We start from the raw sequence: 27831 nt of genomic DNA, 5'->3' as shown, positions 1-27831 counted from the left end.
TGAGATCAATGCGTAATAGTTTGGAGGCCAGAATAAGTTTTTAGTTGATATGATTTTATCAATATTACCGTTGAGGGTAAAAATCGAGTAGAATGTGTGAAGCTCGAGTGGCGACATTTGGTAGTAGGGATCAATCCCCTACGAACATACGACCAATAGAGGGAGCGATGCTGGTTTTGGTAGAAGTCTATGTAGTTCCCGACACACCCTACTTCAAGACATCTACAGTGGATTAGAATGGCAGATGACACGAATGCTGCCATATGCTGGGAATGTCCCACGTAAGTGGATCCCACCACACCTAATATCAAATGTCTTCCCCGGTCAACTTCGACACCTATAAAAGGGACAAGATACCACGATCATAGGGTAAGTGAAAATTTTGTCACTAATCATGGGAGAATATCATGTGATGCGCTATCGAGATTTATCATTGTAGTTTACTTGTTTGACATATTTCAAGTGAAGGACATACGGATCTCCCGAATTCTAGCGTCATTATTAGTTAACAACAATAAATTGAAGGACATATAACAGAAAAGTTCTAGAGTTCTTATAACTTCGAGGTTAAGAAAAAAAAAACCTTCGACATTAAAATTTAAAAGTTAAGGGGGTGTTTGGTTCCTCGTTTTCAAAATAGGGAGTAGGGTTTGTCCATATTTATTTCACAGTTTTATAAACCCGGGTTTGCTACAGTAAATGCTATTCCATCCTAAATTTGTTATAGTAAATACTATTCCACTCCCCAAGTTGCTACAATATATATTTTGTCTCTATTATCTCTTCTAAAATGCATTAATTTTTTTAATTAAATATATTAAATAAATAAAGAAATTAATTAATTTAATTAAAATTACATGTGATAAACAATTAATTCATGTATCATAATTTTTTCTTTAGTTTTTTTTTTTCCAAATGATTCAAGAATTTTTTTTCTTGGTATATGTTTCTCTTTTTTTTTTTTTTTCATTTATATAGTTTTTCATTTTATTTCTACCATTTTTATTTACTTTTGTTATCACTATCACATTGGTAAAAGACGTTATAAGTTTTTATTTTAATTTTATATATATTTTTTAACTTATGAAGTTAATAGTTTTTAAACCATTATTATTTACAGAATTTTCACTTTGTAATAAAGTGTATGTTTCAAATAAAAATAAGTGCAATTTAATAGTAATGTTGATGATAATTAAGCGATCAATTTTTTTCTAGAATAATTAAGTAATCAAATTTACTTAAGATAGTAAATAGTGAAAAATTAAATAAATTGTTGATAACATTTTATCTACGATAAATTATGTGTAATAAATTTGTATACTCTTATTTAAACTTTGATAAATACTTCAGAAGTATTTTCATAGATAATTAAATATTTATTTTAAAAATTAATCATTGGAAAAAAAATTGGATGGACAAATATATTAAAAATATTTTATATATCCTTAAAATAATATTTCCTAATTTCATAAGAAAATTGAATTATTTACAATAAAGTCAAATAATTTAAATGTAACTTAAATTATTTTAATTAAATAATTAGTTTATAAATTATACTTTTTTAAGAAGAATTAATACTCAACCAATCCAAGTTTAATAAATTCAGTTTAATAAAATACAAAGCAAGGAACCAGAGGCCCTTAAAATTGTTTGACCGATTTTGGCAATAACGTGCGTAAAAATATTACTGTATTTTAGATAATCATGAAAATATTTTAGAATGTGATGCAAAGTAAGTAAGCGACAATGCATCAGATGAGATCAAGATCAACATCGGAACTGGACAATAAAACTGAAATCAAGTCAAAACGAAGCTGAATCGTGGAAGATAAGCGATGGCCAGTTTGCTGAAGCCTCCGCATCGGCATCCGCATTCCATACTCGATCAATCACAAAGATATCCCAACTTCAAGCGCCCCATAACTCTGTTTGGATGTCAACCCCGCCATCAATTCATTCGGAGCAGCCGAATCAAGTGCAGTTATGAAGATTCTGCCAACCAACAGCAACCTCCTCGTTCTACTTCTACTGCTTTGCAACTCTACTCCGATATCGAGAGGTTTCCATCTTTCTTTCCCATCTTCTGGATCCCGGCTTGATTTTTCTTTTTCTTTTGGCATTTTGTTGCTGTTTCCAGTTTTATGATCGGCCTGTTGAATATGTTGCAAGTTTTTTTTTTTTTTTTTTTTTTTTATAGTTTTATTGAGTTAACTTTTGCTATTTCAACGTTTTCTCGTACTTCCCTTTATCTGCCATGATTTAACTCATCTGCAAAGTGCGTGTATTGATACGGTTGCTCCCGCTCCATTCGGTTCTTTCTTGGAAATGTCTAAAGGTGCAAAAAGAGAGAACCTAGACTTTGAGAGATTTGAGAAAAGCTCGGTATAGCGAGAGATGCGACTCTTTTGCATTAAATAATACTATGGAGTAGCTAACTTAGGCTGCCAAATGCAGATACGAAAGCACACAAGATTGGTGGGACTGTGAACTTAGATCCTTGGACTTGGGAAGTGTTGAGTGGGAAGCGATTTGGTCATAAGATCAACTATTTATTTGAGCTTTACAAGTAGTGAAGCGAACAGCTGGATGGTTGATAGGCAAAGACACGCTCAGCGAGTATATCTGCTTAGAATTTTTTGATCATTTGGATAGCTGGCCTAATTAGAAACCGTGTAACGGATAAGGGAATTTTCTCCACTTAGTGAGATGTTATGTCAAGATGAGAAAAGCCTTTGAGCTATCTTTATATTTGCTTCACGGCTTGCCAACGGATTGTGCTAGTGCATGAATAAATGTACACGCCTTTTCTTTTCAAAAGGAAGCAAAACATTCATTACAAAAGCCAAGTTATTATTATTATTTTTTTGTTTGAACAACTCTCCAAATTTAAACGAAAGTTCAAATCTAGTCTAGTATTAGTGCAACTTTGAAGGGCCCAAATATAGTAAGATTTGCAAGAAAATATCCACGATGAAGAGAATGTTGGGGTCTCAAGCTATTCAGGTGGAAATGTGTTTACTATCATATATGTTAGCTTGACGCAATGGGGCACTAATATTCCTAGCTTGAGACAAGTGCACAAATAGCTATTTGATTTGATTGGCCTCTAGTCCAAGAAAGTATAACAGCAAACTGATAGGCCTTTGAAGTGTACTAAAAGAAACATGTAGGTGGTAGTTGGGGGGATTTAGATTGATGGAAAAATGCTAATTAGCTTTTGTGGGCCAAACTTGTAATTGAGTGGGATGTAGGGTGAGTAAGTAATGTCATAGCTAGAGGAAATATATAAGAGTTAGCATCTTAGAATGGACATGCTTTTGATTCAATAGGATCTGATAGTTAGGAGAGAGAAGGATTCTCTCCTTCATCGTTTGCACCCCTTGCTCGTAAATAGTACCAAGTTCTATCATCTTAATATCATAGCTGATGTAGTCATAGATGTCTTTGTTTGAGTTATAAGGTTGTAAACGTGGCTGTAGGTTATGATCATTTGTATTTTTCCTTTTACTGCACAGTAACTTGAAGTTACTGTTAGTTTGTTATTTCAGAAACCTCTATAAATAGGTTTCTGCTCCTTATTAATAAAGACAGATTACATTCATCTTAAAACCTTGTGCAAGATTGCATTAGTTGGTATCAGAGCACCCGAGATTCTGGGCACTCGATGGTAGGAAAGAAATCAGTAATGGGAGACGTCTCTTCCATGACCACCAAAGAAACGGAGCAATCATCCGTTCTCTCACCACGGGCATTGACCACACGCTTGCAGTTGGTCAAAGGGGACATCAAAAGCTTAAAAAATGATGTGGGTGAGATCAAAGAGATCTTAGGAATGATACACCAACAGTTGGAAACGTTGAGCGTAAACCAAAGTCCAACAAGAATTCCTCAACAAATCACTACAAGAAATCAGCAAGAACCACGCGGGGATGATCAAAGAGGTATCCACGCACAAGAAAATTTAGCCGCTCCTCCAAGAAGGGTTCAAGAAATAGACCTGGGACCAAGAATCCACCAAGAACAGAGGCAATATCATCAAGAAGTCAATTTCAACCCTTTATTTCAGCGGCGACGAGAGGCCTTCATTGATTCCTCAAGTGATGAAGAAGAAAATCTACTGGAAATTGAACACAATAGGCGTGGTGTGCAGTTTCGTCCACATGGACAGCAGGACACAAGTGACTTCAAGATGAAGATAGACCTTCCTAGCTTCAGTGGTAAGATGGATATAGAAGGGTTCTTGGAGTGGGTTAAAAATGCGGAAAATTTTTTCGAATACATGAACACATCTGAGCATAAAAAGGTGAGTTTGGTGGCATTGAAACTTAAGGGTGGTGCCTCCGCATGGTTGCTTGAGGTAAACTGCCAAAGATATGGAAAGCGTCCAATTCGTAGTTGGGAAAGAATGAAGAAGTTAATGAGGGAGCGGTTTCTACCAGTCAACTTCGAACAAATCTTATACAACCAATACCAAAATTGTCGCCAAGGTACTCGCTCAATTGCTGATTATACAGAAGAATTCCATCGGCTTGGCGCTAGGACAAATCTTGGGGAAAATCAACACTACCTCGTGGCTCGATATATTGGCGGGTTACGATCGGATATCAAGGAACAAATTGCCTTACAACCTATTGGCTATCTTAATGAAGCTATTTCTACGACCACAACTCTTGAGGAACAAATGAATAATCGGTACAAGAAGCAATACTCACGTCGAAACACTTGGGAACAGGGAGGCACTTCAAAGAAAGGTACTTTTCCTCTAGATAAGACTTATTTACCTACTAACACTCCTACTGCTAAAGGAAAACAGGTTGACAAAGATCTTTCCCAAGGCGCTTCAGTCCACGATAAAGCAGTTGGCAAAAAACTTGCTACTGCCTACAATCGTCCAACATTAGGTAAATGCTTTCGTTGTGGACAAGTGGGCCATCTTTCCAATGAATGTCCTCAACGAAAAGCAATTGCCTTTGTGGATGAAGAAGACCAACCGGATTACAGTGATGGCGAAGATCACGAAGAGGAAATTGAATATATTGCCCCCGATGAAGGAGAACCCCTAACCTGTGTTTTACAACGGATTTTATTGACCCCAAAAACCAAACCCGCGTATCAACGTCATGCTCCATTCAAAATAAGGTGTACCATCAATGGAAAAATTTGCAATATCATCATTGACAGTGGTAGCACTGAGAACATCGTGGCTAGCAAACTTGTGAATGCATTAAATCTCTCTTTGATTCCTCACCCTGCCCCTTACAAAGTCACTTGGATTAAAAAGGGGGGAGAGGCTCAAGTCACTCATACTTGTACCGTCCCTTTATCCATTGGGACAAGCTATAAGGATCAAATAGTTTGCGATGTCCTCGATATGGACGTTTGTCATATATTGTTGGGACGGCCGTGGCAATATGACATTCAAGCTATACATAAAGGAAGGGATAACACCTATGAATTTCTGTGGATGGGAAAAAAGGTTGTGTTACTTCCTCTTAATCCCCCTAAGTCTAGTTGTGCCAAAGACAGCAACACGAAAACAGAAAAGGGAGCACTATTCACCCTCTCATTGGCTAAACAACTTCTTTTACATAGAGAGCTACCTATTCTTGGCTTGGTTATCAAGAGTTTTGGGACCGAGGATACTCCTACTCATATACATCCACAAGTACAAGACCTATTACTTGATTTCAAAAGCATTGTGGATGCTCCCATGGGGCCCCCCCCCCCCCCCCCCCCCCCCCCCCCCCCGTGATATTCAACACAACATAGATTTCTTCCCCGGTGCAACTCTCCCTAACCTAGCTCATTATCGGATGAACCCATCCGAATACAAAATCCAACTTCCTGCAGATTACAACATCAGTCCGATCTTTAACGTGGCAGACATCTATTCCTATCATGCTCCAGATGACTTTTCCTTGGCTCAATAACTCGAGGACGAGTTGTTTTTTTTGGGTAGGGGAAATTGATGTAGTCATAGATGTCTTTATTTGAGTTATAAGGTTGTAAACGTGGCCGCAGGTTATGATCATTTGTATTTTTCCTTTTACTGCACAGTAACTTCAAGTTAATGTTAGTTTGTTATTTCAGAAACCTCTATAAATAGGTTTCTGCTCCTTATTAATAAAGACAGATTACATTCATCTTAAAACCTTGTGCAAGATTGCATTAATAGCAGTGCAATCCAAGGTATGGTAGCTAATAAAAAATGGAAACAAGATTTGACATAGTAGAAGAGCACTTGGTTGGGTTTGGAACAAAGAAATCAAAAAAACTTTCTCGGAATTTTTTAGAAACTAAATAACATATTGGAAGCAAAGGGGACCAGATTAGGTAGTTTTTTTGGGCTGGATTTCTTGTATCCCCTGGCTTGTTATTTTGTTCTCTTTCATTCTTTTCTCAATGAAAGCTTAGTTTGTCATAAAAAAACCAACTTTAGGTGGTTTAAGTTTCCAGAAGCACATTTTCATAGAATATATCAATTGGGTGGAGGATGAAAGTGGAGGTTAATGTTCTACAGATAAAAGTGTAAGATATTAATCCTCTCCAGAGCGATAAACTAAGAAAAAATGGATTTTCATTGGGATGCTAGCTTTTTTAAAGCTTAGGAAGAAAGGGGGAGAATACAAAGAATGAGAAGAACCAATCTCTCTTGTTTAAATGGTCGTGGAATATTTCTCTTGATTTGAAATTAGAAAATAATGGAGAAAAGTGCTCGATCCTTTCTTTGGGGAGATTCTTTGAAAGGATCAGTAAATCACTTAGTGAGGTGGGACATAACTTCTTTAGATCGAGAGGAAGGTGGCCTCGGTGTAGGGAATTTTGCTAAAAGAAACCAAGCTTTGCTTGCCAAGTGGGGGTGGCAGTTTAGTGTTGAATCCTAAGTTTGTGGAGGCTGGTGGTGGCTAGTATTCATGGTTCTGATTGTGGTGATTGGTGCACGTTGACTAAGTTGATAGTTTCAGGTAGAAGCTCTTGGAGGAATATATCCAAGCTATGGAAGCAAGTGGAATCATTTTCCCATTTAAAAATCTGGAATGGCAAAAGGTGTCTGTTTTGGCATCATCGATGGATGAGAGATTTTTCGCTTAAAGATAGATTTCTAACTATCTTTAGGATCTCTTCTAATCCGTCCATTGTGGTTGCGGATGCTTGGGATAACTGGTTCTTCTTGGAGGCTGCCAACTAGGTGATCATTGAAGGATGATGAAGTCATTGAATTGATAAATCTTTTATCCTTGCTTTCTTCAACCTCCATCACTGATTCAGAAGATCATCGGGTATGGAGTTTAGAAGCTTCGGGTTTATTTTCAGTTCGATCGTTGAGCAAATTCGGGCATTCAGTTTCTAATTTTCCTAAGGAAGTGCTACCTATTCTATGGAACTCTTTTTGTCCAAAGATAGTTAATTTCCTGGTTTGGATTCTTCTAAGGGCAAAGTTAACACTTCAAAGACATTACAAAAGAAAATGCCCAATTCTTTGATGCAGCCACGTGTTGTTTAATGTGCAAAGCAAGTGGGGAAACCGAAAGACATGTCTTCTTCTCATGTAGCTATGCGGTGGTTCGTTGGAAAAAATTCCTATCTATGTTTGAAGTTTCATGGGTGTGGGATCTGGAGGTGCCTCAAATCATTTTTCGGCTTTTAGTGGGTTGCGAGCAAGCTCTAAAACCAATCTGCTTTGGGCTTTTGGAATAAAAGATCTTCTTTCCGAATTGTGGTTTGAGAGGAATCAAAGAATATTTGAAGGCAAGAATCGTTCTCCAATTGAGTGTTTCTCAATCGCCAAGTTCAAAGCCTCCCAATGGTGTGTTCGTGTCGATCTTTTCTCTTCTTGTTCTCCTAGTATGCTTTGTATGAACTGAGAGGCTTTTATAATTCCTCTTTAAGAAGGCTTCTTTAAGTTTATGGTTTTAATTTCTTTTAATGCATACTCTTATTTATTTCCTTTATATTCACTCCTATGGGAGTTTGTGTCTTTGAACAATATTGTTCATTTTCATTTATCAATGAAAAGTTCGTATCTTGTTCAAAAAAAAAAAAACATTGGTAATGTCAACCACATATCTTTTTGGCATCATACCTGGATTGGTGAGTCTTCTTTAAAAGAGAGATTTCATACTTATTTAAGGTGTATTCTTCATCCATTGTTCTGTTCATGACAATTGGGATGAAACTACTTTTTCATGGAAAATTGAGCCTATAAGAAATTTGAAGGATGTTGAAGCGGAAGAATTTACTGCAGTCTTGTCTGTAATTATTTTGGTGTCTATTAAGGCTGAAGAAGATCAAAGGTGTTGGAGTATTGATCCCTCTGGTGTTTTCTCAGTAAATTCGTTATCCAAGCCTTCAAGTTCATCTTCTTCTTTGCCAAAGGATATTTATTCAGCTCTTCGGAAATCGAAGAGCCCAAAGAAAGTTTGTGTGTTGGCTTGGATCCTTCTCTATGGAAAAGTGAATATGGCTGAAGTCCATTAGAAGAAACTTTCCACCCAATACGGCTCTTCAACCTTCAATATGTGTTTTATGTGGCGCTAGTCGTGAAAGTCAAGTTCTCTTTTCTTCCAATGTTCATTTGCAATGGTCTGTTGGAGTTTCTTATTTCAACAATTGAACCCTCATTGGGTTTTTGCATAGATGTTAAAAGAAATTTATCTCAACTACTCTTCAGTCGACCGTTTCCTTCCAAGCCCCATTTTTTTTTTGAACAAGATACGAACTTCTCATTAAGATAATGAAAAGGAACAAAATGTTCAAGGATACGAACTCTCGAAAGAGTGAAAATTGAAATGAAACAAAAATAAACTAAAACTTAAAAAACTGCCATAAAAACATTCCAATTCATGCAAATCAGACTAGGGGAATAAGATTTAAATAAAGGAGATAGAGATCTCCATTGAGAAGCTTTAAATCTAGCGATGTCAAGACGAACCGCAGGGGACTGCTTCTTTCCTTCAAAGGTTCTAAGATTTCTTTTGTACCAAACTTCGTACACCACTGCCTTGACTGCATTGATCCATAATAAAGAGGCTTTTGGGTTAAAAACAAGTTGTCAGACACATTGTTGCCAAAAGCCCAAACCATGTTGAATTCCTCAAACAAAGAATTCCAACAATATCTAGCATAGGAGCAGAAGAAGAACAAATGCACCGTATTCTCCTCATTGGACTGACATAATGCACAAATGGATGGCAGCAGACTGAAGTTGGGAAGCTTCTTTTGCAAAACTTCATTAGTATTAACTTTTCCATAAATTAATATCCAAATGAGAAAGCTGACCTTTTTAGGACTTTTGGATTTTCAGATAGCTTTAAATAAGGCCTTTGGCATTGAAGAAGCACTACATAGTTTACTGATTGATGCAACAGAAAACATACCCGAAGGTTCAAGTGACCAAAGCCTCCTATCCAATTCATTGGAAGGAGAATGAGAATGCATAAGATATAAAAGTGCACTGAACTCATCTATTTCATCATCTTTTAGAGCTCGTCTTGTAGAAATTCTCCAAGATAGGGTTTCTGTACATCCCAAAACTCAACTACTGATCCGAAAGTATTGGTGGAGATTTGATAGATCTTTGAGAATCTATCCTTTAAGGGCTGATTTTCAATCCATTTATGAGTCCAAAACAGGATGCTATCTCCTAACCCAAGCTTAAAAACCGCAAACTGATTCCAATGGCTCCATTGGCGATAGATGTTGATCCAAGGTCTTCTAAGGCAGCCATTTAACATATAACCGGAAGACCAACCTAACTCAGAGGAACCATACAAACTTTCTATCACCTTTCGCCATAAGGCATGCGGTTCACAGCCGAATCTCCAACCCCATTTAGCTAACAGGGCACTGTTTTGCTTGGAAAGACCTCCAATACCAAACCGCCATCCTCCAAAAGTTTAGATACCACATTCCAGTTTACCAGATGATTTAGAGCCCCTGAAGCGCCACTCTTCCACAAAAAAGACCTCATTTTCTTCTCAATTTGTTTACAAACTCCCGCTGGCATTTGATATAAGGACATATAATAGAGAGGCAAATTAGAAAGGACAGACTTACAAAGCATTAAACGACCTCCTCTCGATAGTTGATACCGATTCCATCTGTCCAATTTCTTTTCAATTTTCTCCACAATAGGGCTCCAAAATGCTGCTGATCTCGGGTTGCCACCCAAAGGAATTCCTAAATATAGAAGTGGAAGAGAGGCAGTCAGACAATTAAAAAATTCTGCCCTTTTTCTAACTTTTTCAGTTTGCAAATTAATACCACAAATCGCCGACTTTCCCCAATTGACAGAGAAACCTGACATTCTTTCAAAAGTTTTAATGGCCTGAATAAGGTTGTCCAACATTTTGTCATTATCTTTGCAGAAAATGAGAATATCATCTGCGAATTGCAAATGGGAGATATGGACTTTGTCCTTGCCAACCACGAACCCTTCATTGAAACCTCCTGAATGAATGCTGTCCAAAATACTGCTGAAGACGTCCCCTACTAACAGAAAGAGAAAAGGTGAAAGGGGATCACCTTGCCTCAATCCCCTAGTGGCTGAAATTCGACCCCTTGGCCTTCCATTGATAAAGATGGAGAATTTAGTTCCCCGCACACAACCATCGATCCTTCTACGCCATTTCTTCCCAAACTGTTTTTGTTTAAGAACATCATCCAGAAAGTCCCAATCAACTTTATCAAATTCCTTTTCTAGGTCTAACTTTAACAACCATCCACTGCGTTTTCGAGCCTTATAGTCTTCCACTGGTTCATTGGCAATTAAAATTGGGTCAAGGATATTCCTTCCTTCAATGAATGCACTTTGATTGATCGATATTGTGGAGTGCATAACCTTTTTAAGACGTTCTGTTAAGACTTTAGCCAGTAACTTATAAATAGAAGAACATAGGCTAATTGGTCTATAATCTCGGATTCTGTCCACCTTTGTCTTTTTTGGAATAAGGCAAATGAAATTCTCCTTTAGGCAGGCATTAATAATGTCGTTATCATGAAATTCCTTAAACAGCCGAATAAAATCAGCTTTTAAAAGCTGTCAAAACCGTACAAAAAATTCAGATGTAAATCCATCTGGACCCGGAGCTTTATTTTTGCCAAGATCTTCTAGTGCTGACCTTATCTCCGTTTCATCAAAAGAACGCTCTAGCCTCATTTATTATGGGTTAATGCTATTAAAGCCATATTATTAGAATTATGGTTTGAAAGGAACCAGAGGACTTTTGGAGGCAAAAGCAAATATTCGTTTGATGGTTTGAGAGATACAACTTCTAGCTAAGTTCAAAACCTCTCGATGGTGTTCACTTTTGGATTTATTTGAGCATTATTCTTCTACTTGTATTTGTTCAAATTGGGATGTGTTTATATCTCCCATTGAGGTACATTGTATTTTTATCTTTTTCTTTCTTTTTCACTCTTTTGGGGGTTTGTATCTTGGACTGGAGATTTGCAGCTCTCGAACCCATGGTTTAGTATTCTGAAATAGAGACACATCTTCCTTAGATTCAACCTTTATTTGGACTGGAGATGGGTCCAGTTCTTTCTTTTGATTAAACGATTGGTATAGGGTGGCAGCTTCAAGGATTGAGTTCCTAGAATTTATTCTATTTCTACACAGAAATATGGTCACTCCTATGAAGTATGGGATTAGAAGTCAAAAGCTTGGATGTTGTTGTTTAGAAGACGGTTTCGAGATAGGGAGCTAGGAGTGGAAGTCCCTTCTGGCCATTTTGAATTGTAAGAGTTTATGCTCTGTATTAGATGAACAAATATGGGGCTTTGAGAGAAGTGAATTACTCTCTGTTAAATCATTGAAGCCTCCCCCTGTTCTTCTGTTAGTTACTATGGATAAAATCTCAAATAAATGCAAGGCGTTCTTATGATCCCTCATGCTTGATGGCCTTAGAACCGCTGATGATATGTAGAAAAGGTGCCCAACTTTTGCTTTATGCTCCTTAGGTGTGTTCTCTGCAAGAAGGCGCATGAAAATGCAAGCCACCTTTTTGTTTCATTCCCTGTGTCAACCAGCTTATGATACCAATTCTTTGATGATTCTGATGTTGGTTCTGTTTCTCATTCGTCGGTTAAACAAAATGTCTTTCAGGTTTTGCTAGTTGTACGATTTTAGCCCAAAAGCTTCGTTGTGGTTCAATGCTGGTGCAATCATCTTTTGGGGTCTTTGGTTGTAGAGCAACAAAAAAAACCTTTGCTGACACAGAAGTCTAGAGATCTTCTTTAGGAGGATGTTACTTGCCTTTGTTGGCTCTCAAGTCTGAGTCCTTGTATAGTTACTCTTTTTTCAGTTTTGTTGTAACTAACATAGACTACCAAATGCATACTAGAAATGTAGAATTAGAAAATATGAATTCTATTTTACATCTTATCATCCATTACTAGTTGAATGGTTGCTTGTATGAAGTAAATGGTATCCTTACTTTCAAAGTTTGTGTTCTTGCTTACCATAGCTAAGCTAAATTTTCCTTGTGTTTCCAGATTACTAACTGAGACAGTGAGGCAATCACAAGAGGCCTGGGGCGGTCTAAAAGATTGGACAGAAGTTGAGGTGATCTACAATCAGCATATCTTTGTTTCTATTGGTTTTCATGTTTCACCAGCATTCAATTTCTTTCCATACATGTATTATATCATCTATTACTAATGTATATTTACAATATTTTTAGTAGCTTCAATATACAATTGTGAAATGGAATCTGTAGTGGCCAATTACTCATGATCGTCAAGGCATTTGTAGCCGCCTCTGGCCTTAAAATAAACCTGAGTCAATCTGCCACGATGGGCATCAATATTACTATGGATGAAGCAAAAGATTCTGCGCCATATGGGGTTGCCCTGTTATCCTTCCCTATTACCTATCTTCCATTCGTGCAACAATTAAAAAAATGGTCCGTAACTTTCTTTGAAAAGACCCTGATGAAGAAGGGCACATGCATAAACTACAAGACTTGTGTTTACATTTTATTCAATGATAGTCCAATAAAGGATGAAACAATCCTTTTCGTTTAAATAGAAAATGAGCAATTTTATAAAGTTAAATAAAAATGAAACTAATCATTCGATATAACTGCTATGTTTAGTGTGCAACTCGTCAATTTTTTTAAGGTTAGGATTAAAAATAAAAAGCATCAGACCACGAATAATCTGAACTATTAATTATAAAACTAATAACCAACTCATCATTTCACATTATCTGGATCTATCCAACCAGGCAAGATATGTTATTTTGGTTGTCTCATCGTAGCAACTGAAATCTTAGACCTTAGTTTAGTCAAAATCAAGGATAGCAACAGAGTCCTCTCCGATTTGGTAATGCTACGGAGGTCCCAACAAAATGTGATTCGAGCTAACAAGCTAGGTAATAGGGAAGAGATTTACCAGCTCAGAAGTCCTTAGTTTAGCATTCTAAAGCTTAAAAGATCTCTTTTGCAACCATATTTCTCTGAGAACTGGTGATGGTAATAACCCTTTTTGCTTGAGGATTTGTTGGGCAGATGCTTTCTAGAGAATGTTTTCAAAGGCTAAGTTTTTCCGCTAGGCAGTTGGACTTGTGAGCTTTGGGACACCCAAACTGGTGGGGGTGGGGGGATTGGTGGTGGCCGGGCTATCAATTTTTGAAGGCCAATCAAAAAGAGATACAATAAACTGGAATGTCTCTTCTGTGTAATAAACAGTAGGATTTTCAATCCTTTGTTGGTTAGATTGGTTTGGAACCTTGGAGAAGGTTGGGTGTTTATTGGTTAAATCTCTATAGGCTTCCTTTTCTTTGGAGTAAAAGCAAAGATTGTAGAATCTTTCTATGGTCTCTAGTCCTTGGTAGTATCAACACCATAAACAGAATCCACAAGAGATTCCCAACTATGGCCCTCTTTCCAAGCTGGTATATTTTTCTTTAAAGTGTTATGGTCAAGATTCCTTGATCTTTTTTATTTTAGGTTGGTTATTCCCTAGATGCACTGGAGACTTGGTGAACTTCAGGGCCTGATTGGTCAGAGGTCTAAAAATTGCAAGGTATTTTTGTCAAAAAGTCTTTCTTGTGTGCCTTGGAATATTTGGTTAGAGTGCAGTGCAATAGAGAAAATCTTTCGAGAAAGGAGAAGAGCGTGAATCAAATTTGGGATATTATTTGGTTTCATTCTTCCTCTTGCTGTACCAAAGCAATTTTTTTGCAATTCTTTTTAAACAAAAAATAAACGTTTCATTGATAGATGACAAGATAGAAAAATGTTCAAGGATACAACCTTGAATGAAAAGAAAACCAAAAAACTGAACAAATAAGGTAAAGTTCTCCAAATATAACAGTAGCCAAAAGATAAATAGAATAGAGTGCATGACTTGATATCTTAACTCTTTAAGGAAACTCACATAGATCTACAAGTTGATCCCTACTACACAAGTAGGTAATTCACATAGAAGGACAACCAGACATTTTTTCAAAACAATTTCTCACTATATGAATTCACCTTTGTTGGTTGTACTGCTATATTTGCAAAAATTGTATGGTTGTTATGACAGAATTTGAAGTTTGCATCAAGGTTCTGATATACCTCCGATCATAAAGAAATACGTTAGGAGGAAGGGTAATTAGGGAAGAGAGAATATTTCTGTGGGCCCTAATTAGTTAGAAGACGTTTTGAGTAATGAGAGAGTTTGTTATAGAGGTATGAGAGTTTGTTACAGAGAGCGTAAGGCTGTTATATATATATGTGTGTTGCTCTTGAGGGGGGATTATCTTTTTGCTAGCTTGTATTTCCATGTAAGGAATTGTGGGAGAGAATAGGGAGCTCTCAAATACTCCCTTGACCTGTAATTTTCCCTCTTGTACCTAAATAATAGAGCAGCCTCTATCAGGTTCACAGTGAAGAATCTGTGGCCATGACATATTTTCAGCATTTCTTTTATATCAGCTAATAGCATCTTACGAAATAGAGCTGTTCACTTTTTTTCCTTTCCTTTCTCCCAAACTCTTAAGAAGTTAATCTGCACTGTATAATCTCAGGGAGCATGGGTTCTCAAACCAAAAAACTCTGAACCGAAGTCTGTTGTACATTTTGTTGGGGGTATATTTGTTGGAGCTGCACCTCAGCTTGCATATCGCTTGTTTTTGGAGCGCCTTTCAGAGAAGTTGTTCTACTCTCTTCACCAATACACTTTTTTATTTTCTTTTTTTCTTCTTCTTCGGTAATATATATATATATATATTTTTTTTGATAAGAAACAATTTGACGTAGTATTCTGTTGTTATGATAAGACCTTCCTTTAAGTTCTAGCTTTTAAAGCTTATTTGTTTAGTTAGTTGTTAGTTACTTCACAGTAACTAGTTCTACCGTGTAGTTAGTTGGCAACCAGCCTCTAAAAATAGAGGCTGACCTCTTTAAGAAAGGCTATGTAAAATTCTCTTCAAGAAATCACTGTGCTTGTGTGCATTAAGTTGGTATCAGAGCACCCAAAATTCTGGGCAATCAATGGCGGGAAAGAAGTCGATCACCGGTGACTCTTCCCTTGTCAACAAAGAAATGGAGCAACCCTCCATTCTCTCGCCACGATCGTCAACCGAACGCTTGCTGTCGGTTGAAGGAGAGGTGAAAGCCATCCAGCAGGATGTCGGAGAGATTAAACACATTTTGGAGATCATGAGAAGCTTGAAGCTTTAAGTGTGGAACAATCCCCGATCCGACGTGCCATAGGGCAGCAATAAAGATTGGATCAAGAAGTACGGCGGGAGGATCGAAGGAATTTCTTTCAGCAAGAACGTCAAGCAGATCCGCCAAGAAGGCCACAAACAATCCGTTTGGGGTCCAAGGAACCTCTAAGAACCGCGGCATTTTAATCAAGAAGTGAACTAGAATCCTTTGTTTCGGCGGCGGAATGAGCTCAATATCGATTCGTCCAGCGAGGAGGAGGAAGAACTACTTGCCTTTGAAGGTGAAAGGTTTGGTAGGTATCCTAACCCAAATAGGAACCAAGACAATAATGACTACAAAATGAAAATTTATCTACCTAGTTTTAATGGTAAAATGGATATCGAAGGCCTTCTAGATTGGGTAAAGAATGTGGAAAATTTTTTTGGTTACATGGGGACACCCAAACACAAGAAAGTGAGGTTAGTAGCATTAAACCCCATACACAAGAAAGTGAGGTTAGTAGCATTAAAACTAAAAGGTGGAGCTTCGGCGTGGTGGGATCAATTGGAAATTAATAGGCATCGCTATGGTAAACAGCCCATTAGAAGTTGGGAGCGCATGAAGAAACTCATGCGGGAACGTTTCTTCCCTATCAATTTTGAACAAGTTTTATATAATCAGTTTGTAGACAGGGATCAAGATCTATTGCTGACTATTCTGAAGAGTTTCACCGTTTGGGAGCTCGAACAAATTTGTTTTTTTTTTTTGATACAACATGTGAGGGTGGGGGTTCGAACCCATGACCTTTTGGTCAGAGATAGGTGCCTTAACCACTTGAGCTATGCTCGGTTTGGCTCGAACAAATTTGTTGGAAGGCCAACAACATCTTGTGGCAAGATTCATTGGAGGATTACGCTCGGATATTAAAGAACAGGTTGCCCTCCAACCAATTGGCTATTTGAATGAGGCCATATCCACTGCCACAACAATTGAGGAACAAGTTGGCAATCGGTTCAAGAAACAGTACTCCCGAATAACCGATTGGGAACAAGGCGGAACATCCAAGAAACCTACCTCATCGGCTGACAACATTTCAACTTAATGCACACAAGCACAATGATCTCTTGAAGAGAATTTTACATAGCCTTTCTTAAAGAGGTCAGCCTCTATTTATAGAGGCTGGTTGCCAACTAACTACACAGTAAAACTAGTTACTGTGAAGTAACTAACAACTAACTAAACAAATAAGCTTTAAAAGCTAGAACTTAAAAGGAAGGTCTTATCATAACAACAGAATACTACATCACAATTCTTCGGTAATATATCTTTATTACACTTGGATTGTGATGGAACATGTTTCTGTTTTTCTAAGTGTTTTATTTCTTTAAGTTGCACCAGATTTTTATATCATACTTCTTTTCATGGTTTTTTAATCTGTTAAACTTGTTTTTGAAATGGTCATCAAGTTTCCTATTAGGTGTTAAAATTGGGATAGTGAGATTTTGCTTTACTATATTGAATTGTATAATGGACTCCAAATCCATGTTTTTAAGATTTTTGTAGATAACTTATTAGTGTAAAACGAAGAGAAGTTTGATGAAACACCATTATGAATCAGGGGTATTTTCATAATTGCAACACCCTACGCCAGCGGATTTGACTATTTCTCAATTGCAGATGAAGTGCAGTTTAAATTTGATAGGTGTCATCGGGGGTTTCTCGAATCAGTGAGTTTTTTTTCCCTCTTTCTTCTCTCTCTCATTTGTGACGAAAAATAAAGTAATCTTATGCTCTTTTCCAAAATTTTCCTGAAGTCTTCGAGGAAGAAGTTAATTAGTTAATCGTACAGGTACGAGATCTTCCCATTTTTGGTATTGGGCATTCTCTGGGATCTGTCATCCACCTTTTGATTGGTATCATAACATCTCTTTATGTCATGTCAGGAACTGATTTGGTTTGCAGCATATCAAATGGGTTAGATTGCTAACTTATCTGTTCATCAGGATCAAGATATGCTGTTGAAAGAAGTGGAAATGTACTAATGGCATTCAATAATAAGGTATTTCTGTTATAAGTTTTGAGCACGAATTTGGAGTTATACGGGTGGGTAAAGAAAGTACAATATTGATTTGTAGGTTAAAATATTTATCACTTTAAAGAATTGTCTCTCTTTAAAGCCTTTATACTTGTTCTTTGTTTGGGAATTTTGTTCTTGTTGAAAACGAAAAAAACAGAAGATACTCAGTATCATTGAATCGTAGTGTTTAAGCATCTAGGACGGGGCAATGCGTTGTCAGAAATTGACTTTATTAATTGTAAATTATAGTTGAAAGTTAAGCTATCCTTATTAAACCTTAAAAAGAAAATGAAGTGTTGGAAAAGAGAAACAGTGAATAATTGTTCAGTTGGCACATTTAACAGTAAAATGAACAACTATTTTGGTTGATTTAGTTATAGAATGAATAATTGTATCATTAATAAATCTAAATTGTTTGTTCTGGTTTGGTGATTGAATGGATGTATAAATTAGTAACCTGCTAATATTTATATTTTTAATTATTATTAATTTTTATGCTATTAATATGTAACATTATCATTAATATTATTATGATCATTTTATTAAATCTTGTTTTTGACCATCGGGTATAATGTATAAAATATTATAGATAGTAACATTATAAGCACAATATGGAAGTTGCTTTCCTCTCGCTCCCCGCATTATTTATTTTCTTTTTTCTCTTCCCTCCAAGAAACTCTCTTTCTCCAAATTTTTTTCTCTTTCCTTTTTCTTTTCCCTCTTAAAAAACTCTACTCTTTACATTTTAGAGACTTGACAAAAAGTTCTCTTCAATTCACAGGAAGCAAGCTCCGCTATTCCTTTATTCTCCCCAGTTCTTGTTCCAATGGCCCAGAGCATGGGGCCTCTCTTATCACAAATTGCATCATCGCCAACTTTTCGTCTAGGGGTAAGATATTTTATCTTTTAGTATCCTTGTGATTAATGTGCATTGTTTCTTCAAAGCTTTCTGCCGAGAGTTGATAGTTTTGAGATGTTTGTTACCGTGAAATTTCATAAATATATACTATTGCTCTTGAACTTTACCTAGAGTGTTGATTTTACCATAATAAACTATTCAAATGAAAATCTTGCCTTTTTAGAAGTTTTCTCCTTCCAAATATTTTTAGCGAATATGCCTTTCATTTGCATGGTGTAAGCCGAGATGAGACTGTTAAGTTGTGAAAAAAATTTCTCTTTTCATCTCTCTAGGCTCTAGACCCAAATCACTTTGGAAAACTGTTTTCGACACACATTTTGAATCTTATTTTCAATGCTGGACAATGATCGGATGTCTTACTTTTAATGTTAATGTGCACATAAAAAACATTCTTTTTTCAAATAACTTAATTTGTTCTGACGGAATGAGTGAATAGTGAGAACACGTTAAAATAGAATCAGAGAAATGACGGCTTTTGAAAAGCATAAATTTAATCATTTTCTCTCTTAATTTTTTGTTTTAGAAAGCTGAAGACTATTTTGAAAATGGTTCCCAAACAAGTCTTAAGAAAATGCATACCTCAAACATTTACGAATGCAACTAGTAAATGTTTTGAACCTTTGTAAGAGAAGAATTTTTTACTAGATCAAGAGATTATATAATAGAGCAATCATGATAGAGATTAAAACCCCGTCCCTCCATCTTCCTGCTCCATTTTCCCCAATCCGCCATTCCCACCTTCAAAGCTCTAGTTCTAGCCCCCTCTTTGCTGTCTTCGCCTTATGGCTTCACCCGGGCAACCTTTCCTGAGCAATTTCCAAGTTTAAAACCGCTGCCTCTACCATCGCTAGCCCCGCCTGCCTTCCCTCATCGGGTTGCTCCATGTATTCTCTCTCTCGTCCCCTTACAGAGCCTTCGTGAATCTTGCTGATTGATTTGAGCAGCCATTGATGGAGTTCATTGTGGGCCTTACGCGCTTCGTGATCTCTAGCAATCCGAACGAAGGAGATTTTGAGTAGCGTGACGTTTGCAGATTGGTCTGTGAAGCAGTCAACTTACGAGCTTCTATTCCACAGGGCGGGGTTCGCTCCCTATGGCAAGTACTAACGAAACCTGTGGCGGATATCGGCGACTTACATGTTTAGCCTTGAGAGAATTGTCGCATTTGAGGGTTTCCGCTAGGAGGTTGGTGGAGAGTGATGGGGATGTTGAAAACTCCATGATCGTGAAGGGTGAAGTTAGGGTTAGGGAGATTCTTCATTTTGATCTCTGAATAATGTGATGATGGCGGTTTTTGGATGGTGTTTATGATTTCCACGATGGGGGAGATCGGGTGTCGCTTGAGAAACTCGTGAGTGAAGGTTATGAGTTGCTTGTAATCTTCAACTAGAGTGATCATTCTCCGTTTCTAGGGTGGTTGGATTTATAAGGAGTGAGAAGGAGGTACAAATGCTTAGCTTCCAGTTAAGGTGAATATATTCGTGGGGAAAATCATCAAGGAACATCAAATGAGGAGAAAAGTCAGAAAACATGAAAATCTCCCTAGCCCTAGTTCTTCATTTTGATCTCTAAATAATGTGATGATGGCGGTTTTTGGATGGTGTTATGATTTCCACGATGGGGAGATGGGTGGAGCTTGAGAAACTCATGAGTGAAGGCTACGAGTTGCTTGTAATCTTCAACTAGAGTGATCATTTTCCATTTCTAGGTTGGTTGGATTTATAAGGAGTGAGAAGGAGGTACAAATGCTTAGCTTTCGGTTAAGGTGAATATATTCGTGGGGAAAATCATCAAGGAACATCAAATGAGGAGAAAAGTCAGAAAACATGAAAATCTCCCTAGCCCTAGTTCTTCATTTTGATCTCTGAATAATGTGATGATGGCGGTTTTTGGATGGTGTTTATGATTTCCACGATGGGGGAGATCGGGTGGAGCTTGAGAAACTCGTGAGTGAAGGTTAGGAGTTGCTTGTAATCTTCAACTAGAGTGATCATTTTTCGTTTCTAGGTTGGTTGGATTTATGAGGAGTGAGAAGGAGGTACAAATGCTGAGCTTCCAGTTAAGGTGAATATATTCGTGGGGAAAATCATCAAGGAACATCAAATGAGGAGAAAAGTCAGAAAACATGAAAATCTCCCTAGCCCTAGTTCTTCATTTTGATCTCTGAATAATGTGATGATGGCGGTTTTTTGGATGGTGTTATGATTTCCACGATGGGGAGATGGGGTGGAGCTTGAGAAACTCATGAGTGAAGGCTACGAGTTGCTTGTAATCTTCAACTAGAGTGATCATTTTCCATTTCTAGGTTGGTTGAGTTGCTTGTAATCTTCAACTAGAGTGATCATTTTCCATTTCTAGGTTGGTTGGATTTATAAGGAGTGAGAAGGAGGTACAAATGCTTAGCTTCTAGCTAAGGTAATATATTCATGGGGAAAATCATCAAAGAACATCGAATGAGGAGAAAAGTCAGAAAACATGAAGGAGTAGAAGAAGAACATAATATAGATTTTTAAAGTACGAGAAAAGTCAGGAAGATTTATGTTTGCGTGATTTAGGGTTGGTTGAAAACGAAGCTGCAATTAATGGGCCCCTTTTAAATTTCGTTCGGAGTCCAAAGGCATTTTGATTACAAATTCTTCCCCCTTCAAAATTACACCTCCTAAGCAATCTCAGAGTAATTTAATCCCTCCGTTACCATTCTCGTACTCTAAATTTAAATCAAAATTGGCTGGCGCTTGAGCTTTTTGAATTTGGAAGATTTAGATATTCTGAAATTTGAGCTACCACTAAATGAGGAGAGAGAAGATAGAGCTTCTAGATCGAAGTTTTCCAATGGGCCAAACAAATCGGTGGTTATTCCTCCCTCTTCCTTCCAGGACTCGCTTTCTCGACAAATGATCTTTCAAACAAAAGTCGGAGTATAATTCTCTCTGATGATGAAGAAGACTTTAATGTCAGTCTTAGCAGCCCAGATCTTTCTCCTTCTCGAGATATTCTAGACTCCAATATTGTTGATCTTTCAGATGATTCGTTTGAGGAAAGTTTACACAATCTATTTAACTTAGATAAATGATCATCCAAGGTCCCCAGTGGAGTAGTCAGTGCTGAATTTGGAAGAGAAATTCATATCCAAAATTGATATCCCCCTATTTCGAAGCTGTTGGGCTTTCTTTAGTCCCAATTCAGAATTTCCAATGAATTTTTTTTATCATGGAATGTTCGTGGTTTGCTGTTAGCCTGTTACAAGATGAGGCTGAAGATTAAGGATCAGTTCTTCGTGGAGCACTCAAGATATTGGTTTTAGATTCAGTCAGTTGGCAATTCTGAAGGCCTAATCACGTTATGGGATGTAAGCAGAGTACAGGCTCAGGAAGTCCTTCAAGAAGTTTTCTCATTCACCATCTCTTGTTCCCTTTCTAATCTGCAGCATTTGTGTATTTCAAAAATCTTTGGTCCTACGAGTTACAAAGATAGGAAGTTGGTGCGGTCATCGCAATATAGCAAGATTTTCCAACAAACTTTGGAGTTTGGGAGGTGATTTTAACGGCACAAGGTGTGTTTCATACCGTTCTTCTGATGTTAGGCGGTCCAAGGCTATGAAGATATTCTATGATATAATAGTAGTGGTGGACATTCTGGAATTTCTGTTATCTAATGGCAGCTATACGTGATCAAAAATGGGAAATGACAGTTTCCATTTGTTGTTGGTAAGATTTTTTGTTTCTTTGGAATGGGACAACCTATTTTCTTATTTTCGAGTTTATAGGGTTGAAAGAATTTCCTTAAATCACTTTCCCATCTTTCTGGATTCAGGAGATATTATTTGGGATCCTTGCCCTTTTAGATTTTCAATTCTTGATTAAAAGATAAAGAGTGAATCAGTCAAGTGGGAGGATAATTCTTATGGTTGGGCAGGTTATCTATTTTTTTCTAAGCTTCACAAATTGAAATCCGCTCTTAAAAAATGGCACAATCAGCACGAGCAAAGAAAGAAGGCTGCGGAAGTTAAGCTCATTGAGGGTGTTTCCAGATTTATGGTTTGAAAGGAACCATCGGGTATTCGAGGATTCATGTAGTTCAGCCCTAGATTGTTTCAATTTTGCCAAATTCAAGGCTTCTCATTGGTGTGGCTCTTCCTTTTCTCCTAATATGACATGTATGAATTGGGAGGCCTTTATAACCAATTTTTAGTTTTTTTGTCCTTTTTATTTTCACTCCCTTCGGAGTTTGTATCCTTAAACAATTTTGTTCCTTTTCATCTAACCAATGTTCTTTTTGATTTGGGAGAAACTGACAAGCTCTTAGATTCTGACATGATAGCTGTTCTTTGAGAAATGATCTTTTGAGGTATGGACACAGTAAAAAATCGATTTCGTGGTCGGAAATCCGGAACCATTTTCAATTCCAACATTCCAAATCTTCCATTTACAGTATGTTGTGAAGGAGTGTTTAAGAATGCACTCGCCTGACCCTGTTCTGTCACAGGCTTGCTTGGTCGTGCATGACGTCCACATCGGTCGGAGCTTCAGCTTGACTAGCAGGATGACGATGGTGGACATGTTGGCAATTACCCACGACGGGAGAGTGTGAGCGGAGCCGGAGAAATTCGACCCAAATTGGTTCATGGGGAGTGATTTGAGATTGTCTCCGTTTGGGGCGGGGAGAAGGGTACCCTTGAGAAGGCAATGGGATTGCCTGGTTGAGGGAGCTACTCCAATCTTACAAATGACTTCCTTCTTTTGAAGATGCCATTAATAAGAGGGTGGATTTGTCAGAATACCTTAAACTCTAGAGATGAAACTTATATGATAGAGTGAAATTCTTAGGAATAAAATCATGACTTGAAAGGAGTCATGTACTCCATCGTGACAGAAGTCAATTTGAGCATGGGAATGACAGAAGATTATCTACGATAGTTAGGTGCCATCATGCATGGGTCAAATTGAGATAGCTAAGAGGTGGTGTGTCGTGCCATCTGGTCGCATGACATCTAAGGTGTTGGTCCATCCATGAGCTGAAACACTGGGTGGATAGGTGAGATTTTCTCCTACGGTGTTTGCAACGATAGAGAGTTTTAGGGAACCTAATATGCAGCAACCATTTTACTGTTAATCTTCCCAGAATCTCACCTTCATGCCAAAAGCTATTTTTGAAAGAGAAGCCTGAATTAGGATAGTACCAATATCTAGCAGCATTGGATCTTGGATTTATTGGCTTCAATGGTGAGAAATGGCTGTGAACAGTGTTTCCAAAGTGCATTAAGGTGAGCGCCAACAAGGCACATGCCCTTCGCCGCCTTGCAGGAAGGAATGGTGAGCACTTTCAATATGGCAATCGCATGCCATTATAAGTAAGCCAAAAGAGACCATCCCACTCTTGCTTCACGTAAAATTATACCATAGGGATTTAATGTCTGAGGGGAATATAAAGCCAGCTAGATAATAGGGTGGGTTTCTTAATTTTAATATTCTCTATATACTTGGACCATCATGGAGAAGTGGCATAAATATCAGCGATAGTGTGATAGAGGACGCAGCTAGAGCTAATAGACTGGGTGCAGAGCCAAGAGTCTTCCTGCCACTTATTTGGGTTTCCTCTAGGTGGTAACCAAAAGTCTTGCTTTTTCTGGGAGCCTTTGGTAGATAGGATGAGGGCCAAGCTAGAGAAATGGCGTGGACTTTCCCTTTCAAAAGGGGGGAGACTTACCTTGGTGCAAGCTGTCCTAAATAGTCTTCCTGTCTATTATTTCTCCCTGCTGAAAGCCTCCAATAGAACAATCGAGAGATATCATTTGGTTTGGGGGAACCTAAAAAGCAGGAAGTCATTTAATCAGCTGGAAAAAGACCTCCTTGCCAGTGGAGTATGGTGGCCTAGGGGTAGGAGGAACTCCTCTCTTCTTATGAAATGGTTGTGGAGATTTATCCAAGACAAGGACTCCCTTTGGGTAAGGTTATTGCTGCTATTTATGGTCTGGACTCAAATGGGTGGTTCACCAAACCCACTAGAGGCAAAGCAGGTGGTAGGCCTTCGGTAGACACCAGCAAAAGGGTGGCTACCTTCACCACTTCTACAAAATTGTGGCTGAAACGGGAGGAAAATTTGTTTCTGGAAAGATTCTTGGGCTTGTCCCCCTCTACCTGCTAGATTTCCTGATCTGTACTTCATCTCTTTGAAAAAAAACACCAATATTGCTGATTGTTGGTCGTCTGTTTACCAAAGGTAGGATTTGGGTATCAGGAGAGGTATTTTTGATAGGGAGATGACCAGCTGGACTGAGTTGACTGAAATTTTGGACAGAATTCGTCTAGGAGAGGGGGAGGACGTGATAGTCTGGGCTCTTGAAAGGGAAGGTTCTTTTGCTGTCAAATCAGCTTTTCTCTCCCTTACTAAGCCAGTGACTCCGGTGGAAAGGAAAGACAGTGGTGGAGTCTTGTGTGGAAAGCCCTTGTCCACAAGCGAGTAAAGTTCTTCACCTGGTCTTCTTTGCACAGAGGAATTAATACATCAGAAAGGCTTCAGATTTCCCCGGTGGACTATGTGTCCTTCTATCTGCTTTCTTTGTAAAAGAGGGGAGGATTCAATCAATCATTTGCTTCTTCGTTGCCCTTTTACTTTTAAGGCTTGGTTCTTTGTCTTTAAGGAGTTTGGTTTCTCAATTTGCCTCCCTAAGATGGTAGACGATTGGATGCTGGAAGCTTTTGCGGGCATGGGGCTAAAGGGTACAGCCAAGGTTTTATGGTGTTGTGCAGTGAAGACGCTGTTATGGACAGCTTGGAAGGAACGAAACCAAAGAGCTTTCGAGGACAACTACAGTTCAGAGTATTCTTTTGTGGATAGTATTCGGTACTTGGCTTCTTGGTGGTGTACTAGATAGAAAGCCTTTTGTAATCATGGTCTTTGCATGATTATTAACAATTGGAGGTCTTTTTGTAGATGATTTTTGTGGGAGGGGTTTTCTCTATTCCTCGTCCATGGGTTGTCTCCTTTTTGTATAGCCTTTTTCGGTTTCTTATAAAAAATAAAAAATAAGTCCTCCAAATCTTGAAATCCTAATTGGTTCTTTATGTTGATTTTTATTTCTAATTTTTCTTTAAATGCAACTTTTGTCCTGTATATCAGTTATCTACTACATGTTTTCAGACTACTTGATGATTCAAACTATGCCTTAGGAGGATAATAGGTGCTGTATGATAGATCATTGGATTATATAGTTTTCTGCTTATTTTTTCTTCTATTTGACGTGCTTTTTCCCCCTGTAGAAGTGTGGCAGTTCTACAAAAGAATCTTGTTTCTGATTTCAGCAGCTGGCATTGCAAACCTTACTTAAAGCCCTAAATCTCTTCATTTCAATGTGGGATCTTTTTAAGCTCTGTGAAAGAATGAGTCTTGTCTCTTGTTAGGAATGTGACTTGTGAGTTCATAATATCATCCGAATTGGAGTCTCATGTTTGTTAATATGCATCTGCAGGCAGAGATGACAATGAAGCAATTAGAGAATCTTAGCCCTCCAATTATGAAGCAAGTCCTTCCTTTAGTTGAGCAGCTCCCTCCCTTGTACATGGACTTGGTGAGGGGGAGAGAAGATTTCATTCCAAAGCCAGAAGAAACTCGACGCCTTGTATGTCCAAAATAACAATGAATTATTTTTGCATATTTATTAGTTCTATTATTTTCTGCTTTAGTTGCAGTAACTCTACGGGCATGCAACTTATTGAGTATCTCTTTTGCTGGGTTTGGATATTTTACCATGTGTCAAGCATTTGTTTCGTTTTTTAATTTTGTGTTTGGGTTTGGGCATTTCTATAGTTGGGTTTTGAGCAACTAATTGATTGATTTTTGCACAATATTTTACTTTAGTGTTGGAAGGGAATTGATTTCAACACTTGTTCAAGTTCTGAATGCGATGAAAGAAAAATTTCCCCATGAAACTTGCTTAACTAAGTACAAGAGTAAATAATGAAATTTTCTCAAATAAGTTATCACCACTTGCTGACGTTAACTAAGTTCTCTAACATGGCAGCTAACTACTGGCATGAAATTATATTAAGAACTTTATAGGAAATATCTTACCGCTCTTACCTATTTGCACTGTTTGTAAAATTTGTTTTGGCTCTAAGGTTCTGGGGTAATGAATGTTACTCCATTATTTTTGTTTTTGTCCAGCCATTCTTGTTTTTCTTGTGACCAAGTATTACTTGGTTGAAGGTTTTTAGATTGAATGATGGTATACCTGCTGTTTCTGCCATCTGTGCTTCTCTTTTAGTGTGGAGGGAAATTTAGATTTTAGTTATAGGTTTAAACTAACTTGTTCTTGTGGAATGCTTGATCAGATAAAGTCATACTACGGCATCTCCCGGAATCTTCTTGTAAAGTTCAAGGATGATACAATCGACGAAACTCCAATCCTAGCTCAGTTGCTCAGCTCAGAGTCTGCAATTAGTTCAATGCTAGACATGTCAACTCGCTCATTGCCTGGCGATCATGGGTTACCATTGCAGCAGGTCTTCTCCCCATCCCCTCCCCATTTCATCATCTACAAACAATGAAGAAGCACTCTTATCTTATTATTGCTGTTATTATTTCCAAGAAGATTAGACATGGCAGGATTGAATTTTAGTTTGGTTCTCTTATCTCTTACGAAGAGTTCTTTTACTCATTTATAGGCCCTCCCCGACGTACCGCCAGCAGTGGCAAATGCCGTGAACCGAGGAAGTGAGCTTTTCACCAATCTAACCGCAGGGACGCCATGGGAGATGGTGGCGAAAGAGGTTGGAAACACATTAGGTGTAGACTCAAAAATCCTCAGGGCCGAAGTATCCAAGGATCTAGACCTGCTCGTGGAAGTGGTAACATCTTGGATGGCCTCAAACATGGGTCCGAAACTTCTGAGGCCATAAATTGAGTTGCAACTTGCTTGTTGTCTATGGTTTGCGATGATTCTGAACTGTCCTACCCTTCAGTTATGGTCTTATGTGAACAAAGTGTTGTCCACAACGCGCGGTACACGTGCAACAGCATCGTCCAATCGTAGGTTCATTGACTGATTGGACTTCATTGCATAAGGTTCTGTTTCAAGCAGACTTGTAATTGCTGTAATTATAAATACTTCCATACTTATAATTTATTGAAATATTATCAGGAATGTTGTATATTAATAAGGATTTTCTTATCAATCTTTATATTTGTAAACTTAA

General features: G+C 37.8%; 1 protein-coding gene and 1 pseudogene across 2 annotated transcripts; both read left to right on the top strand.

The window, feature by feature from the left end:
* Nucleotides 1–1726: 1726 nt before the first annotated feature.
* LOC111020134 (Gut esterase (DUF1350)) lies at nt 1727–27831 on the top strand. Of its 2 annotated transcripts, none has more exons than XM_088123584.1 (10): nt 1727–2059; nt 12496–12565; nt 15017–15144; nt 17260–17368; nt 17491–17554; nt 17645–17700; nt 18500–18607; nt 26106–26255; nt 26968–27138; nt 27301–27831. In XM_088123584.1, exons 1-10 carry the CDS (start codon nt 1836–1838, stop codon nt 27532–27534), a joined length of 1314 nt encoding a protein of 437 aa, XP_087979710.1. In that variant the 5' UTR covers nt 1727–1835; the 3' UTR covers nt 27535–27831. The 2 variants fall into 2 exon arrangements, with proteins under 2 accessions (XP_087979710.1, XP_087979711.1); XM_088123585.1 differs by having other exon boundaries at nt 1728–2059; nt 15017–15141.
* On the top strand, nt 18615–23116 carry LOC111020135 (cytochrome P450 78A5 pseudogene; annotated as a pseudogene).

This window comes from Momordica charantia (assembly GCF_013281855.1).
Source record: "Momordica charantia cultivar OHB3-1 chromosome 5 unlocalized genomic scaffold, Mcharantia_2.0 BLBB01000005.1, whole genome shotgun sequence".
Classification (NCBI taxonomy): domain Eukaryota; kingdom Viridiplantae; phylum Streptophyta; class Magnoliopsida; order Cucurbitales; family Cucurbitaceae; genus Momordica; species Momordica charantia.
Note: the sequence above shows the minus strand (reverse complement) of the source record. Positions and strands in the feature narration are given on the sequence as shown.

What these genes read in the sequence shown, in the direction of transcription:
- LOC111020134 (XM_088123584.1), top strand. Translation starts at nt 1,836, where the DNA reads ATGGCCAGTTTGCTGAAGCCTCCGCATCGGCATCCGCATTCCATACTC. An exon ending in ATCGGGGGTTTCTCGAATCA is followed by an intron (nt 17,369 to 17,490) that starts GTGAGTTTTTTT and finishes TTAATCGTACAG; the next exon opens with GTACGAGATCTTCCCATTTT. An exon ending in CAGAAGAAACTCGACGCCTT is followed by an intron (nt 26,256 to 26,967) that starts GTATGTCCAAAA and finishes ATGCTTGATCAG; the next exon opens with ATAAAGTCATACTACGGCAT.